Genomic DNA, 18,493 nt, shown 5'->3' on the forward strand with positions numbered 1-18,493 from the left:
TGGGGAAAGGGACAGGGACACGCGGCCGGGAAAATCAGGACAAAAACGAGGCCGCGTCCTCCAGCAGCTGGAGAGAGCGCACGGCAAATGCCCCAGGGCCTCTCCCTTTGGGCAGCAATAAAGTCACTCTCACACCGCTCCTCGGGCTCCTTTGGCCACACAAACCTCTGGCGCCGGGAATTTTCCCGCCCAGCCCCGGGCACAGCGCAGCCACCTCCGGGCTACCGACACGAAGCGGGACGAGCCAGCGCTGCTCCGGCACCGGCTCCTGCCGAGGCCCCAGCGGGAAGGAGACCGCGGGCAGCCGCTCCCGCAGCGCCCTCAGCCCAGGGCCAACACGGGCCGGCCACGGCACAAGCCACCCGCCACAGCCCCCCGCCGCCCCCTCCCGGGCCCGCAGCGAGCCCCGAGCCCCCGCAGAACCGAGCGCGGCTCCCACCTGCGATGGCTGGGGCCGCCTCCGAGCTCCGCCGCCGCCTCACCGGGCTCCGGCCGCTGCCGCCGCTGCCGGGCCCGCACAGACGCTCCGGCAATGGCGGCTCTCCTGCCCCACGGCCGCCCTGGGGGCGCCAGCGGGGCCGGGCTTGTCCCCGCTCTGCCCAATCAGCGCGCGCCAGAGCCACGAGTGACGGCAGCAGCAGCCAATTGCAGCCAGCGGCGGGCTCTGCACACGGCACAGCCCCGCCCCGCGCTCTCAGGGCCCCCCGGGCTGTGTGAGGGGAAGGGCGGAGATGAGGAACAGGCCTGGAACGGGCCCGGCCCGAGCCGCTATTGAGCTCCAAACACAAACAAAGTTCTCCGCAGCTCCCGGCTCGCCTTTCCCTGCCCTGGGTGTTCGGTGGCTCCGGCTCAGCGGGAAGCCCTGGAGCCTCACTTCTCTCACCTCTACTTAGGAGCATCAGTGCATCACTGGGATTTCCCCCAAAAAGGGAAAACCGCCCCAAATCCCTGTGGATGAGTGGGGGAGGAGAGAGATTTCTGGCAGAAAACTCCACAAACTCCGAGCAGGATCATGAGAAGTAAAGGAAGACCCTTAAAACCAGCTTCCCCACCCCTCCCTCCTCCCAGCTGTGCCTCCTCCCCCGGCAGTGCAGGGACACAGGGAATGGGGCCATGGTCACTCCATCCCCCGGGCCTTTTCCCGCTGCTCAGGGACAGGAGTCGTTCCCCTGCTGCACCCTGGGCTCTCTCCCACCGGAGACTTCTCCAGGAACTTCTCCAAGCTGAGTCCATCCCATGGGGAACAGCCCCTCACAGTGCTGCAGCGTGGGTCACTCTGCCACGGGGTCAGTCCTTCTGAAAAGAGCAGGCAAGGAGAGCAGCTCCTTTTTAATGCCTTTATTGAGGGCAGCTCTGGGTGGGGGAGCTCGACCACTGCTGTTCCAAATGGATGACCCAGAGGAGGAGATGTTCAGCTTTGCCACAGGGCAGAGCTGGGGATTCTGCCTTCAGGAGAGTCTCTAGAAGGACTCTGGTTTACTGTAAATCTTGAGTAGTGGTGGAGGGCAAATGTTATTTAGTTATGGTGACAAGGTCTGGAACATCAGTCAGCTGCTCAATGTTCTCCCTTGCTCCTCAGTGTAGTTTGGAGTCCGGTTTGTGCCCTGGCTCGCTGATTCTAGGGGTCTTTGGATGTTAATCCCACTTTCCCTGGGTGCTACCCCCATGGGAGTTGGGCTCATCTACACACTGGGTGCTGTCATCGGTGCCATGGGTGCCGGGAGCAGCAGAGGCAATAGACAAGGCCAGGTGGCATTAACAGGGCTGGTACAACAACATTGGTATTTACCAAACATGACACAACATGAGCTATATTAACAAAGAAGGCCCCTTACGGTGACAACATTCTACTGTTCAAACTGTAAAACATCTTTGTGTACTGATCAGGAGGTCACGATTTACTCTTTACAATCCTGATGCTGAATGTCTCCTGAGGAGGTCTGGTCAGGGAGAAGAATGAGCCCCTTGTGGGCTGCCCCTGTTTAGACAACCTGCTCCTCACCCCGAGCCTCAGCATTTCTGACATCGCCCACCTGGGACTGACATCCCAAAGCACTGAGAACATTTATCAATTTTTGTTTATCGTTAAAATCTAATTAATTTATAAAAATAAAATTTTACTTTTTATAATAATATTATTCTGTATTCTTATAACCTTGTTTTTGCATTTATATAAAAGAATTGATACCTTTTCAGGAACAAAAAACATTATTGTTCTCTGGCTCTAAGTACCACAATTCCCTTCATTAATTAACTGACCTCTATTTCTCCCTCTTTATGCTAATTACTCCTATTTTTAGCCCGTTAATCATAATTTTGAAATTATTCTCAGACAGGGTAAAAGGGGCCACTTTGGGGTCCATGGAGACTTCTGGGGAACATTTGGGGCAGCTTTGTGTCTGGGGAGGGAATTTAGAGAGAACTTGGGGGTCTGGAGGACACTTAGGGGAATCGAGTGTGCACTTGGAGGGGCATTTAGGGATTCTGTGGGACAGTTCGGGGTCAGGGGGACACTTGGGGGTCAAGGGGGGGAAATCTGGGGACCCTTTGGGGTCCGAGCGGGCACTCGGGGGGCTGTAACAGGGAATCTGTGGGCCGCGGGGGATGATGGGAGCTGTAGGCGCCGGTATAATACGGTTTAAAGGTGCCGCGGAGCATCACGGGAGTTGTAGGCGCACCTCCAAAATCCCACAAAGTTGTTCATATGTCCTCAAAATCCCTCAAAATTAAAAAAAACCCACAGAATTTCTTGAAACTTCTCAAAACCCTACGAAATTCAGAAACATCCTACAAAATCTCCACAAATTTCTACAAAATCTGAGAAAAATCCCTCTAAATTCTTCAAGTCTCCTCAATATCCCACAAAATACCACAAAAATCCCACAAAATTCCAGAAACATCCCAAAAAATTCCCTAAATCTTCTTAAAACCCTACCAAATTCCAGAAACGTCCCACAAAAACTCCACAAATTTCCACACAATCTAAGAAAAATCTTTCAAAATTCTTCAAGTCTTCTCAAAATCCCACAAAATTCCAGAAAATTCCACAACATTCCAAAAAATCCTACAAAATTCCAGAAAAATCCCACAAAATTATTTAAATTTTCTCAAAATGCCAAAAAATTCCAGAAAACGCACACATAATTCGGTAAATCATGTAGAAACCCTACCAAATTCCAAAAACATCCTACAAAATCTCCTCCAATTTCCACACAATCTAAGAAAAATCCCTCAAAATTCTTCAAGTCATCTCAAAATCCTACAAAATTCCACAAAATTCCTACAAAGTTCCACAAAAATTTGACAAAATTCCAGAAAAAAAGCCCAAAAATTCCAGAAACATCCCACAAAATTCCAGAAAAACCCCACAAATTTCAGAAATATCCCACAAATTTCCCTTAATCTTCACAATATCCTACCAAATTCCAGAAACATCCCACAGAATATTTGCAAATTTCCACACAATCTAGGAAAAATCCCTCAAAATTCTTCAAGTCCTCTCAAAATCCCACAAAATTCCACAAAAATCCCACAAAATTCCAGAAAAATACCACAAAATACCACAATCATCCTAACAAACTCTAAATCTTCTCAAAACCCTACCAAATTCCACAAACAACCCACAAAATACCAGAAAAATCTTCTCAAAACCCTACCATATTCCAGAAACTTTACAAATTTAAACACAATCTAAGGAAATCTTTGGAAAATTCTTCAAGTATCCACAAAATCTCACCAAATTCCAGAATATTCCACAACCTTCCAAAAAAACCGCACAAAATTCCAGAAACGTCCCACAAAATTCTTTACATGTCTCAAAATCCCACAAAATTCCAGAAAACCATCACGAAATTGTGAAAAAACCCTCAAAATTCCCTAAACCTTCTCAAAACACTACCAAATTCCACAAACATCCCACAAAATCTTTACAAATTTCCACACAATCTACGAAAAATCCCCCAGAATTCTTCATGTCTCGTCAAAATCCTTCAAAATTCCAGAAAAATCCCACAAAATTCCAGGAAAATCCCACAGAATTCCTCAAACATCCCAACAAACTCCCTAAATCTTCTCAAAACCCTACCAAATTCCAGGAAAATCCCACAAAATCATTACAAATTTCCACACAATCTAGGAAAAATCCCTCAAAATTCTTCAAGTCTCCTCAATATCCCAAAAAAATCCTGAAACATCTCATAAAATTCTTTAAATTTTCTCAAAATCCCACAAAATTCTTGAAAAGCATTACGAAATACTGAAAAAATCCCACAAAATGCCCTAAATCTTCTCAAAAGCCTACCAAATTCCTGAAAAATCCCACAAAATCTCCTGAAATTCCCCATATTTAAGAAAAATCCCTCAAAATTTTTCAAGTCTCCTCAATATCCCACAAATTTTCCAGGAAAAATCCCTCAAAATTCCTGAAACATCCCATAAAATCTCCACAAATTTCCACACAGTCTTGAAAAATAACTCAAAATTCTTCATATCTCCTCAAAACCCCTCAAAAGTCCAGAGAATTCCACAACATTCCAAAAAAATCCCACAAAGTTTTAGAAAAATCTAACAATATTATTTAAATTTTCTCAAAATCCCACAAATTTTCATAAACATCCCACAAAATCTCAATATCCCACAAAATTCCTGTAAAATCCCACAATATTCCAGAAACATCCCACAAAATCTCAACAAATTTCCACAAAATCCCAGAAAAATCCCTCAAAATTTTTCAAGTCTCTTCAAAATCCCACAAAATCTAGAGAATTCCACAACATTCCAAAAAAATCCCACAAAATTCCAGAAAAATCCCAGAAAAATGTTTACATTTTCTCAACATCCCACTAAATTCAATAAAAATCCCTCAAATTTCAAGATAATCCCAGAAAATTCAAGAAAAATCCCGTAAAATCATTTAAATTTTCTCAAAATCCCATTAAATTCCAGCAAAATTTCAAAAAATTGATGAAAAATAAAAAAAAAACCTAAATCTTTTCAAAATCCTACCAAATTCCAGAAACATCTCACAAAATACCCTCAATTTCCTGCAAAATTCCACAAAAATTCCATAAAATTCCACAAATATCTCATAAAATTCCAGTAAAATCTGATGAAATGGTTAGCATTCAGGAACACACATAATCACGAATGATCATATGCAGGTGCTTTATTAAGAGCTCTGGGTGTCAGGGGTACACAGACCCAAATCTGACCCATCTTGGTTTGGAACTGAACATTTTATACTCTACCATTATATAACTCACATATTAATTATTAAACTTACATTGTTCTATTGTAAGCATTGTTTTTACCCAAGCATGGATTTCTCGTGATACCCCCCAGCCCCCTAACATTGTTCCTCATGTTCTTTAAGCAATAATTATATCCAATCATATCTAACAATTGTATCATGATCATCTACTGATTACACAGGTGCAGTTTGACCTGATCTTTAGCAAGTACAAGGCCTAACATTTCCCAGGGCCTGCTTTTCCAAGGCCTTTCCAAACGTATCTTCCTTTCTAAGTCCCCGAATTTTCTAACATTTTGAGACCTTTTACTATCACTTACAGGACTTGTGCTCCAGACCCCTCACCAGCCTTGTTGCCCTTCTCTGGACACGCTCCAGCCCCTCCATGGCCTTCCTAAATTGGGGGCCCAGAACTGGACACAGCACTCGAGGTGCTGCCCAACCAGTGCAGAGTAGAGGGGAGGAATCCCTGCCCTGCTCCTGCTGGCCACATCATTCCTGATCCAGGCCAGGAGCCATTGGCCTCCTTGGCCACCTGGGCACACTGCTGGCTCATGCCCAGCCTGCTGTCCATCAGTGCCCCAGCTCCCTTTCTGCCTGGCTGCTGTCCAGCCACTCTGTCCCCAGCCTGGAGCACTGCAGGGGTTGTTGTGGCCAAAGTGCAGGACCTGGAACTTGGACTTGTTAAACCTCACCTTGTTGGGTTTGGGCCCTGGATCCAGCCTGTCCAGCTCCCTGTGCAGAGCCCTCTTACCCTGCAGCACATCAACACTCCCAGCCAACCTGGTGTCACCACGGTTCCATGGGGCCCTAGAGTGTCACAATGGTCTCCAGGATTCCATGAGGCCTCCCAGCAATCCAATTTTGGATCATACTGGGAGTGACTGGACTCATACTGGGAGTATCTGAGAGTGACTGGGAACACACCATGCACATCATCCCCCATACTGGGGGTGACTGGGAGCAACTGGGAGCACGCTGGGAGCCAATGGCATCATACTGGGACTGACTGGGTTGATCTAGCCAGAGGCAACTGGGACCATCCTGGGAGTGCTGCCATGTGACAAGGATCATACTGGAGCTTACTGGGCTCATGATGGTGTTGAAAGGGAACAACTGGGATCTCTGAACACCAAAGGTTCCTTTCCTGCTCACTGAAGAAGGAGCTTCCCAGTATCCATGTGTGAGGGGACCTTCACCTGAACCAGATGCTGTTAGGAGAAAAAGCTGCCTCTGCTGGAAAATCCCACACAATAAGTCAATGCCAAGAGAGCATTTTGCTTTCACAATTCCCCTCCTGGAGCCACAGTCCTTTTGGATCACACAGCAAGCAAGAGAACAGCACAAAATACAAGGCTGTGTCCAGTTTTTGGCTGGATCAGCAAACAGAGGGAGGAATGACAGAGTTCACTGCCACAGACTCTCCTCTGGGGAACAGAAACCCCCCAGGCTCCATTCCAAATGCTGTGCACACCCTGCTGGCTACAAACAACCCCTTTCTAAGAAGATGTTGGCAAGAGCTTTCCCAAATAAATGGCATCTTAATGGCAATTTTCATTCAAAATCACCTCTGTTCCAAAGGAAGAACAGAAAGCCCACAGCAATCCCAAAGGCACATATGGTGCACCTGGGGAAATCCTCGACTTAGGGACCCAGTGGGTTAAAAAATACCCATCAGAAGCCCCAGAGTGCAGAGTGCAAACTGCAGCAACCACTTGCTGGATCATTTTGCCTGTGCTGCACACACCTGCAGACTGTCTGTCCCCCTGCCAGGACAGAAGGACACCCGTCAAGGGCTGGCCTGGCTGCTGAGAATGCCTCAGGCAGGAGGATCCTCAGGCAATGAGCAGGTGCCCAGAGCCGCTCTGACACTGAGGCCTCTGTGCCCCACAGCAACGGGAACACCACAAGGACACGGCAACGTTCCTGTGACATCACAGCAGCAGCTCCCCCAAAAACCGCCTGCAAGGTTCTCCTGGGTCACCAAGGAGCACAGAGGATCCTCAGAGGGCACAACCTATTGCTCAAGGGATCCAAGAGGAACTCAGAAAATGCAGCAAATGAGGACACCCCACAGCCCAGCCTGAACACTGAGAAGGAACAAAGATGTGAGCAAACCAATGGAAACACAACTTTTGGTCACTGATGCTTCTGACTAAAACCAGCAAGGCTTGTTCCATCTTGGACCTTTATTCTAGTTGTAGAAACAAGCAAGGTTCTCTGCTGTCAATGTACAGAAAGCAGGAACTTGGGGGAAAGAAGGCTGAGAGTGCCAAAGCCTTGTGTGACTCCTTGGACATCTTGTGGCTGAGGGTGTCCAAGGCAATGGACTCACAAGCGGGGTCCCTGCCCTCCCCACTGACAGCTGCCATCTCTCCTTCAGCCCCACACGTGTCTCCAACAACCTCCTGTCAAGGGCCTCCATCCACACATTCCATCAGCAGCCACAGATCCTCATCCACGAGGTCACCCAGCATCCCTGAGGCCACAGCAGGGAGTGCTCCTGGCATCTGGTAGAGCACTGTGGCTTTCCTGGGATCCTTCTGGTGCCTGTGGCTGAGAGGAGTGGGGTGGATGGAACCAGGACGGGTCACAGATCAGCAGCCCCACTGCAAGCAGTGCTTTCTCCTGCTGTGTGGGGACCGTGGGGTGACTGATATTGGGACTCCTCTGGCTTTGGTCCTGCAGAGCACACAGTGGCTCAGACACTGGGCTGAGGGAAGGGGTGCCATGGAAACCCAGCACAGGCATTTCTCTTTGGAGAGGGGGTTCTGCAAGGAGAAGGGAGAAGAAGAGACTTTCCTGTCTGCTGAGATTCCCCCTCCTCCTTCAGCAGCCATTCCACAATCCATCAGTACCAGAGTTCATAGGATCACTTCCATGCCAGGGAGCACAAGGCACTCAAAACTGAACCCTGCCAGAGCCCAGCCCTGCCTGCCCATTTGGAGGGTGTGGGGGAATGGAATTTCAGCAGGAGCCGACCCACAATGATACTTTGCCACCTGTGGGTTTCTCACAGCCTTAGAAGGAGTTTGAGATCTCTGTCCCCAACACCTGCTCACCCTTCAAGTGCACACATGAGCCTGGGGGCAATTCAGGTTCCCTGGAGTGGTGGCTGCTTCCCTTGGAAACAGGAGCTGTTGTCTTTTCCAGTGTGCTTAACTCCCTTCTACCTATTAGAAAGTGGGTGAGTAAAGGAAATGACCCTGGAGGAAGGGGACCAGAGCCTTTGAAAAAGATGAAACATGTCTGAATTAGAAATAAAATTTAATTAATTTTTTTTTTAGTACTAATCTATTACTACAAACAAAAACATGTTTCTGAGGTGATTGTTGGGATTCGGGGCTTTATTTCTTTTTCTTGTTGTTATTATTATTTATTAGTATTACTTTTCATTGTTAAGACTTTTAAATCTTAGACATTAATAACAATGACTGGATGTCACTCACTGGGAAACTTCCCTTGCTTTTCTCACTGGGATTAAACTCTACAATCAACTCCAAGTTGCCAGTGGATTCTAAAGATGGAAAATCCTGTTAATGCTGGGCTTGGTGTGGTTTGGAGCTGGGGAAGGGTCTCATCCCCTCCCAGAGGTGCCCCAAGCCCGCTCTGCTGCCACATCTGCACTCGCGGCCCCTCACGGCTGCTCTGCCCTGGGGACATGGTGGGACCCCCTCCTGCCAGGGCTGAGGCTCCTCATGGCCCCTCACAGCCCCTCATGGCCATCATAGAACCTCTCATGGCCCCTCACAGCCCCTCATGGCCCCACAGAACCTCTCATGGCCCCATAGAACCTCTCACAGCCCCTCATGGCCCCACAGAACCTCTCATGGCCCCATAGAACCTCTCATGGCCCCATAGAACATATCTTGGCCCCTCACAGCCCCTCATGGCCCCTCACTACCCCTCATGGCCCCACAGAACCTCTCATGGCCCCATAGAACCTCTCATTTCCCCTCACGGCCCCTCACAGCCCCAGGGGCTCCTCCCAAAGGAGAAGGGGTCGGGCCCTGCTCACTCTCCTTTTATTTCGGTCCCTTCACAGGGCCGAGTAAAGAAAGGCTGAATGGAGCCTTTCCCCAGCGTTTCCCTCGGGGTTCATTGCGGGCTGAAGCTCTGTGCTGGCGCTGGCCCCAGCACCAACATCCCTGCAGCCCCCAAGGCCTTTGCTGTCCCCCCGTGTCCATTCCCTGTCCCCGAGTCCCGCCCGGCTCTGGCAGCAGCAGCAGCCGCAGCGCAGCGGGCGCAGGCCCGGCCCGGCCGGGGCTCCCGGCCAGGAGCAGCAGCAGCGCCGGCCCTTCCCACCTGCTCCTGCCTCGGCTTCCCAGGGCTTTTGCCGGGGCAATGCTGGACTACAGCAACAATCCCCCACAAACAGCCCTGGTTCCTCAGGGCCCGCCTCTGCTGCCCTCAGCCAGCCCTCAGAGGAAGAAAGGATCGGGTTCCAGCGCTGTTTTCAGCCCTGTTTTACTCACCCTGAGGTGACAGCAGGAGGCTGTTGGTGCCCTGGCCTTGGCAATTGTAGATCCCAGCTGCTCTTGCCCCTCTTCTGCTTGCCACCTGAATTTTAGCAGTACAGCTGCAATTGCCTCTTTCAATCAGTGCTACCCACTGTGCTTTTGTCACAGGGAACTCAGGATTTTTGTTTCAGGCATCATGATCAGTACAGATCAAAATGCTCCCAAGTCCCTGAGCACTAAGTCGAGGGGAATTAAAGCCACACAGGTCACATTTGCAGTGCTCAAACACAGCCCTGTTGCTGCTGCTGCTGCTGCTGAATAGAATCAACTGACAGAGGCCATCACAGAAATTGCCTCTGCAGTGGCAAATAAAATGAAAAAATCCACCAGGAAAAAGAAAAACCAGAACTTCCCAACTCGCTTCATTGTTTCTTCTGAGCAGCAGAAGAAAAAGGAACAGGGCACCTTTCAGGCAGCTCCACAAGCTCAGGGTTCCCATTTCCTGGGGAATCTGAGATGCAATTGGTCTTGTTAAAAGGATAAAAGCAAGGGGAATGAATTGGGAATTATTAGGAAAAAATGACCCTTCTTACACACAAAGTTCACCAAGTCATTCCCTGCATTTCTCCTTTTCACATTCTTTCATCCACTGAGAGCTCCAGCTTATCATGTTCTGCTGCTTATCATCAACTGATTGTGCTCTTGATTTCTCCCAGTGCAAGAGATGTAGAATCATCTCAACTGAACACAGAAACAAACTCCCTCTGTCAGCCCATCTTCATGTTCCAGATCACTTTCCAGATATCCATGGGGCTGTTGGAATGATGAGCTCTCCACTGCTGGCTGCAGGCTCTGGAGATTCTTTCTCCACATTCAGCCAGGCTTGTATTCCCCAACAATTCCTGGTAGCCCATCATGTTTTCTTTGGGTAGAAGAGCAACAATGAAAACCTCACCAATGGCACAACTCCCCTGTCCACAAGAAAAGAAAGAACAACTTGTCAAGTTCTTCAAACATTTGTCCTGCTTTGCTGCAAGAGTTGTGCTGCACTCACAGTGTGGGAAGCCAAGAGAAGCTGCAGCTGGGGGCACATCTTGTGACAGGAGCTGCGCCTTGTTCTCCAGGACAGGTTTTTGGAAAGAACAGGACTGTGGAGAAGATTCTGGGAAAATTGAAACAGCTTTTTTAAGAAATGAAAATAAAATCCAAAGAAACAACCAATATGTTTTTCTCTATTTTTCTCTTTTTTTTTTTTTCTCTATGTTCTATTTTTATGTTTCCCTTTTCCATCTTGCGCTGTTTCTCCATCCCATTCATTCCAAATGGCTCTCACCTCTAAGATCTGAGACTTGGCAAGTTTTAGACACTGTAAAATACCCTGAGCTATAGCCAGTTTGCCTTGCCCTGTTTTCCTTGGAAAGCAATGCTGGAGACACAAGTGCAGTGCTCGGCTCAGGTACAAATTCTGCATTCAGGGAATGTGCTCAGACGGTGTCTGAGCCTCAGCAGGGACAAGGCACAGCAGCAGCCAAGGGCATTGCTGTGCCCCTGTGCAGGAGTCCAGACTCTGGCTCTTGGCTCAGCAGGGCAAAGTTGCCGTGTTTGGCCAGGCTCAGGGGCTGCCCGGGGAGCGCGGGGCTCGGGGCGGGGCCGAGCGGGCAACGGACAAACGGACACGGGGACAAACGGCCCCGGGGCTTCAGTTGCAGCGGCAGCGGCGGCAGCAGCAGCAGCGGCAGCAGCGAAAGAAGCGATTTTATCAATTTTCTGTGTCTCCTCTCCCTCTCCCACTGTCCCTCATCTTCTCCCCGTCTCCCTTTTCCTGTGTCCCCTTTTCGTCCAGTTTCCCTCTCCCCGTGCCCGCCCGGGCCATGCCCCCGGTCCGCCCCCGGCCCCGGCCCCGGCCCCGGCCCCGTCCCCGCCCATCCCGCCGAGGTCTCCTCTTCGCCTGGCTCTGGCTGTGCTGGGCGGGCATCAGTGCCAGGGGCTGGGGCGGCATCGCTGCCCTTTGGCTCCGCCTGGCCCGACCCCGACCCCGACCCCGACCCCGACCCCGACCCCGGCCCCGGCCCCGGCCCCGGCCCCGGCCCCGGCCCCGGCCCCGGCCCCGGCCCCGGCTCCTCCCGGGGCCCGCGGAGGACACAGGCGGTGCGGCCGCTGCCGCCGCCTCCGCTGCGGCTTCCCCGGCCCGAGCTCCGCCGCTGTCGCGTTCCAATGAGGGAACGCCTGCGGGTGCCCGGCCCGGGGAGCTCGGGGAGCGCTCGGGGGCCGTTCCTGGCCCCGGGCCGAGCACTGACGGCCGCGTCTCTTCCCCAGGGAAGGCGCAGCAGGCCCTGCAGCAGCGCTACCGAGTGGGTTCACTGCTGGGGCGCGGCGGCTTTGGCAGAGTTTTTGCGGCCACTCGGCTCTCGGACGGACTCCCGGTGAGCAGAGGGGCCGGCGGCGGGCGGAGGAGGAGGAGGGGGCGGAGGAGGAGGATGGGGCTGGACACGGTGGGCGGTGAGCTGAATCCGCTGTTCCCTTTGGCTTGCAGGTGGCCATCAAAAAGGTGCCACGGAACCGCGTCCGGCACTGGGGCGAGCTGGTGAGTGAGCGGGGCCAGCGGCAGAAGCCGGGCCGTGCCGGGCGGGGATGAGCCGGGGCCCGGCAGGGTGGGAGCCGCCAGGACACCTGCAGGGAGAGCGGGCGTGGGGCCAGCGGAGGGCACAGAGCATCCCGGGCTGGCTGAGGGCTTCCCGAGCCCTGGCACGGCCTCAGCCCCACTGACGGCACCGTGCTCCTCCCGCAGCCCGACGGCACCAGCGCACCCCTGGAGATAGTGCTGCTGGACAAGGTGTCCACAGGCTTCCCCGGTGTGGTGCAGCTGCTGGAATGGTTTGAGCTCCCCAACACCATCGTGATGGTGCTGGAGCGCCCGGAGCGGTGTCAGGACCTGCGGCGTTTCATTCGGGCACGGAGGTTCCTGTCCGAGGAAGAGGCGCGGGAGCTGTTCCAGCAGGTGCTGGCGGCCGTGCGGCACTGCACCAGCTGCGGGGTCCTGCACCGAGATATCAAACCTGAGAACGTCTTGGTAGACCTGGACACCGGCGAGGCAAAACTGATCGACTTCGGCTGTGGCACCTACCTGCAGGACACAGCCTACACTCAATTTGCAGGTGAGCCCACACAGGGGTGGTGATCCTGGTCCTGGCATCTCCTGGCCCAACCTGGGTGTGGCAGCAGGGATTCTCCCAGGACTGGGGCTGGGGCTGGGGCAGCCAGCCTGACAAAACCCCCATGGGTGGGGATAGCAGAGAGGGGCAGCCAGAACCTGTTCACCTGCTGGTTTGGTGTGCAGGTGAGAATGGGCTTGGACTGCTCTGCTCACCTGGTTTGCCTTGGTTCAAGATATTTTTTGGGCAATGCCAGCAGGGAGGATGTGGGTGTGGTTTTTCCCCAGCACTGAGTGGGTATTTCCCTTTGTGTGTCATGGTCAGGCCTTGCCAGGGTTTCTGCTGCCCTCTTCCAGCACCAGTGGCTTCTTTTCCAACCCCAAGTTTGTACCCAAGTCCCAGGTGCTGGCGAGAGGGCAGCAGGTCACCCCGTGTGCCACTGGGGCAGCCCCCACATGCCCAGGGATGCTGGGGCCAGGCTCTGGGAGCAGCAGCATCCCCCTGATGAGCTCCATCCATATTCCATAGGAACACCGTCATACAGCCCCCCGGAATGGAACGACTTCGGCTGGTACCATGGCGAGGCAGCGACCGTCTGGTCCCTGGGCATCCTGCTGCACGAGATGGTCTGCGGGGAGCACCCTTTCAGGAGGGGCAGGAACATCAGATGGGGCCAGCTCCCGCTGCCACAACGGCTCTCCCAAGGTGGATCCTCATCTCTGGGCACGGGGGGAACACCAGGGTTGGGAGACAGCAGCGGGCTCGTGAGCATCCCGCTCTGGCAGCTGCTGAGGAGGTGGCACATGTCCTGCTCTCCTGCTCTCCTCCAAAACAAAGAATTGATGGGAAAGTTTAGGCCCAGCTCTGAGCACATCCAGCGTGGCCTGGGCACGGGAATAGTGGGGCAAAGCAGACAGGAGCCTTCTCCAACTGACCAGTGGTTTGTGGTTTCTCTCCCCAGACTGCCAGATTCTGATCAGGCGGTGTTTATCCCTGAACTCCTTGGACAGGCCCTCATTAGAAGACCTGTCCTGTGATCCCTGGATGCAGGATATTCATCAGCCCTAGAAGAAAGGAGAGAGCCACAGGCACAGTGATGCAGGGACCTGGTAAGTTACAGCTCCACACATGCCCTGGCAATCAGCAGCAAAGAAACCCAGACTTTTTTGTCCTGCCTGTGTCACTGCACTGGGGTCATCGAATGGGAACACACAGCCCTTGTGCTGGAGCTGAGCTGCTCTGCCCAGCACTGGTGGGCACCATCTGAGCTGGTTTTGCTTGTCCTGCTTCACTGACAGCCAGGCCCTGGGCAGAACCCTGACAGCCTGGTGTCACCCCAGGGAAGAAGGAGCCCCTGGAGAAGCTGTACCAGGTGGGGCTGCTGCTGCTGCTGCTGGAGACATGGAGGACAGCAGCAAGGATGACAACCTCTTCCTCTACCTGGCCAGTGGGAGCTGGCGATGATGGACTTTGATTCTGGCACCTTCTTCAAAGCCAGGCTCCACAGGGAATTTTCAGGTAAGTCCAGACCCAGGGGGATGCTCCCAGATTTGTGCATTGGCTGGGAACCAAATGTTTCCCTTTCACTGGGGCAGATGCAACTGATTCCTCTGTGACTGCCCAGCTGGTTTTTGGCAGGGCTGGGGACGTGGGCTGGGGTGGATACAAAATGGGAGTGGGATCCTGGCCCTGCCAACAGCCCCCAGCACCCACCGTGCCCCGGGCTGGGGCTGGGGCAGCCAGCCCGACACAAACAAACCCCCATGGCAGGAGCACAGGTGGGACTCCAGAACCTGAGCACGGCTGCTTTGCTGTGCAGGCAAGGAAGGGCTTGGGCTGCTCCACTCCCCTGCTTTGCTTTGGGATCACCATGATTTTGGGGGACAGTGCAGGGGGAAAGGGAGAAGGCATGGGCTTCCCTCACCCATGGGTGGGTTTTTCCCCAGAATGTAGGGGTTGGGCCTTCTTCAAGCTCCTGACAGATGTAAGATTTTTTACCATTTTTCTTGTTCCCCCTTTTTGTCTGTTACCTATTTTCATTAATTTGTTGTTTGTTTTTCTAAAGGAAGCATTCTAGGTGGGGTCCAGTCTGGATCAGGAAGTGCTTGGGACCAGCTGTGGCGTGGATGGGCCGTGCCCTTGGAGAAGACTGAGGACATCGTTTGGGACCAGCTTTTCTTGTGGCAGCGGATGGTGTGAGGTGGGTCCTCATCTCCTTGGCATGGGAGGGACAAGAGCTTTTGGGAGATGGCAGCGGGCACAGGAGCATCCCGCTCTGGGCAGCTGCTGAGGGGCTGGATCTGCCGTGGCTGGCTGCAGGCTGGGCACATGTCCTGCCCTCCTGCTCTGCTCCCCAAGGCAGCAGTGATGGGCAGCTTTGGGCCCAGCTCTGAGCACGGCCAGCATGGCCTGGGCACCGCGGCTGGCTGGGACAAGGGGACAGAAGCCTTCAGCTGACGGGCGGTTTCTGCTTTCTCTCCTTGCAGCCGGGCTCTGCGGATGCTGAGGCTGCTCTGGGCTCTGCCAGGGCTCTGCTGGGCTCAGCACCGGGCCAGGATCAGCCAAAGAAGAAACGCTGTGACCTGCAGCAGAGACCTGAGCATTTTGGCAATGCAGCTCAAGTCTGCAGAGTGTCCACCTCCAAGGGAAAACATGACACCCCCCAAAAATTAAACTTCTTCCATGACTTCTGAAATGAAATCCATCTGGGGTGACCCCAAATGACATTTTTCAGCTTGCTCAAGCTGTAGCTCAGCCCTTCTCTGAACAGTTCTCTCCCCCACCTGCCTTTTACTTCACAACTGCTCCCTCCTTTCCCCCAGTGAGTTCCCAGCCCATCACAGTCTCCATCACACTGCAGCCTTCCTCGATGCCCCTCACCACGAGGAAGGCCAAGCCCCAGTCTCAGGGACTCATCCAGTCTGTGGCTGAAGAGCAGCAATGTCTGTCTGTGCCAGGGGCTCTTGGATGTCTCTGTATCCATGGACAGAAGGGTCTGTCTGTGCCAGGGGCTCTTGGATGTCTCTGTATCCATGGACAGAAGGGTCTGTCTGTGCCAGGGGCTCTTGGATGTCTCTGTATCCATGGACAGAAGGGTCTGTCCTTGCAAAGGTTTCCATAATATCTTGGTACCCATGAGTATGGAATGAACACAGAGAGTGAAAGTGTCAGTCACGTTGTTGGCACACTCCTTCCTTTCCATACAAGACACATCCATGCACACCCCCACGTACAGATATATTAAAAGGATAGGGATGGATAGAGATTTCCCACAGAGCTCTCACTTTGGCAGAACTCACCTTGTAAGCCATGGCCAGGGCATTTTTTTCCCAGCTCTGTGTCAGTAGGTGTCCAAGAGCTGAAGGGAACAGAATTTAGAAGCAGTTTCAGGATTTCTAGGCAGGAAAGGGAGCTGACAACCATCCACATAACTCACCATATTCGTCAGGATGGGCTGCTGGTTCTTTAGGAATATGGCACAATGGAGACACGAGACTTGGGATAATCCCAGCTCTCTGTGGATCTGTGCAAAGCTGGAGCTGCAGAAACACCTTGTGTCTTTGGGGACACAAGGTCCAAGGAGCTGGGGTGGCAGAGCGTGACCTGGGCTGGTGGCAGGTGAAGTCCCATTTCATGACATCCCGGAGTGGCACAGGACAAAGCTCCAAGCAGCCAGAGCCCCACTGAGGAAGTCCTTGGAGTGCTGCACATCCCATAGGAAAAGCTGCATTCCCTCAGTCCATTGGGATTTATCACTTCCATTTGCCACACTTTAGGTCCAAGTTTCAAACTGCAAAATTTTTACACTCAAGACACAGTCATGAAGAACATGTATTTCAATTTCCTATTCCTTTAACTGCAGTGTAAAATATCTTGATATTGGAAAAGATCCATCAAATCTGTCAAGGAAGGCAGCTAATGGATCCTTTCCACTAGCACGTGTGCAAACTAAGGAACTAAAATCAAAGCTGAGTTCTCTGTTTCAAAAGATCCGTTACCTCTTTCTTACTCCAGAGTTACAGAAGATTTTTCACTACACATTTGGGGGTAATTTTTATCTTTCATATTTTTTTGTGGGTTTTTTTGTTTTGTTTTGGGGGGTTTTTTTGGGTTTTTTTATGTTTTTAGTTTTTTTACAGAAAGCATGTCCTAGAAAAGGCACGTCCTTTGCTCCTGGTTCCCGTGTGGAGCAGCTCCCTTCCCGCTGGCTGAGCTGCTCAGGCAGAGCCCGGCAGCTCCTGGCCCTGCAGGGCTGAGGCTTTTCCCCGTTGCTGGGCACAGACTGATGGAGCAGCACTGCTGAACACGGGCACACGCAGAGGGAGCAGAGCAGCTGCCTTTGCCCACCTGAAGCTCCAAGGCCAAACTCTGAGCAGGCACGGCTGCAAGAGACTCACAGGCTACCTGTTGGCTCTGCTGCCCCACTTGTGCCCGGCCCAGCTCTGCGGGAGGCAGAGGGAGAACAAGGGGCAGCTCCCTCCCAGCCCCAGCCCAGGGACCCCTCCAGCCCCGGGCCTTGGGCCACTGTCAGCACCCGCTGCTCCAGCCACCGCTTCTGCTGGCACTGACAGCAACAACCAAACTGGGGCTGGTCCCCAGGGAGCAGCAGCAGTGCCTGCATCTGATCCCTCAGCCTGGGGCAGCCCCCTGGGGGAACAGAGGGCACAGCAAGAGGGACAAAACCAGGCAGGGGCAGAGACTAGGAAGAGCCAGAGCTGGGAGCAGCAACAGCTGCTTCATTGCACTCCTGGAGAAAGCTCTTGGCTGGCTCAAAGCACTGAAAGGTGTGAAAGGCAGAGAGGAGGCCACACCAAACAATGCTCCTGTTTTCACACCCTCCTGTAATAAATGGAAATGATTTGTGTTAACTAAAGTGTAACTATTTGGAAAGATATTATTAGAAGCAATCAAGGGAATTGGTGTTCCAAGGCAGATGTACCCCTCTACAGATGTTACATGTTAAAATTAAGGTACAGGATATAGTTTTGAGATAAGAAATGTCCTAAGACAAAATCGACCTTGAGATGGATAAAGTTGGAACAACTTTAGGCATAGGGCCTGAAAATTATAAAATATAAGACTAATTAGTGGAGCACAATGCTCACTTACATAACACAACGCTTAGGACACACACACAGCCTGTGAGGTTATCCAGAGGACAACGAGGATGAGTGTAAGCCTTCGTCCAAAAGAGCACCGAAAGAAGACTGAAGACCCCCTAGCAACAAGTGAAGCATGCACCATGAAGAATAGTGATGTAAAATTAAAGAATTAGAAATTGGAGGAGACTTACTGGAAACATGAATGAATGTGTATAAGCATACAGTATATAAGTTTAGTCTGAATTGCTTTGTTTTGTACGTGAGGTGGGGTGAGAAGCCCTCTCTGTACTCCAGTCAGTTTTGCTTATGCTTTAATCATATTTACTGGCAAGCTATATTCATATATATATTCATACAAATATATACATATGTGTATATATATATATATGAATATATTCACTAAATTGTACTCTTTTACTAAATTGTATTCCTTCTATATCAAATTGCTATTTAATCCACTAAATTATATTCTTTTATTAAATTGTTTTCTTCTATTCAATTCACTAAATGGTATCAATTTTTTCTTGTTAT

General features: G+C 51.7%; 1 protein-coding gene across 1 annotated transcript; it reads left to right on the forward strand.

The window, feature by feature from the left end:
• Positions 1 to 1,665: 1,665 nt before the first annotated feature.
• LOC147646431 (serine/threonine-protein kinase pim-1-like) lies at positions 1,666 to 12,886 on the forward strand. Its single transcript, XM_086873465.1, has 4 exons — positions 1,666 to 1,714; positions 11,854 to 12,131; positions 12,242 to 12,292; positions 12,497 to 12,886. Exons 1-4 carry the CDS (start codon positions 1,666 to 1,668, stop codon positions 12,884 to 12,886), a joined length of 768 nt encoding a protein of 255 aa, XP_086729591.1.
• The last annotated feature ends 5,607 nt before the right edge of the window (positions 12,887 to 18,493 follow it).

The sequence above is a fragment of the Cyanistes caeruleus genome, unplaced genomic scaffold, assembly GCF_971803275.1.
Source record: "Cyanistes caeruleus unplaced genomic scaffold, bCyaCae1.hap1.1 HAP1_SCAFFOLD_99, whole genome shotgun sequence".
In the NCBI taxonomy this organism is placed as follows: Eukaryota; Metazoa; Chordata; class Aves; order Passeriformes; family Paridae; genus Cyanistes; species Cyanistes caeruleus.

Bases quoted from the DNA above. Each gene is read 5' to 3' on its own strand.
- LOC147646431 (XM_086873465.1), top strand. From the start codon at position 1,666: ATGGGAGTTGGGCTCATCTACACACTGGGTGCTGTCATCGGTGCCATG. The intron at 1,715-11,853 runs GTGCCGGGAGCA...CGGAGGACACAG, and splicing joins TGCTGTCATCGGTGCCATGG to GCGGTGCGGCCGCTGCCGCC. The intron at 12,293-12,496 runs GTGAGTGAGCGG...CTCCTCCCGCAG, and splicing joins TCCGGCACTGGGGCGAGCTG to CCCGACGGCACCAGCGCACC.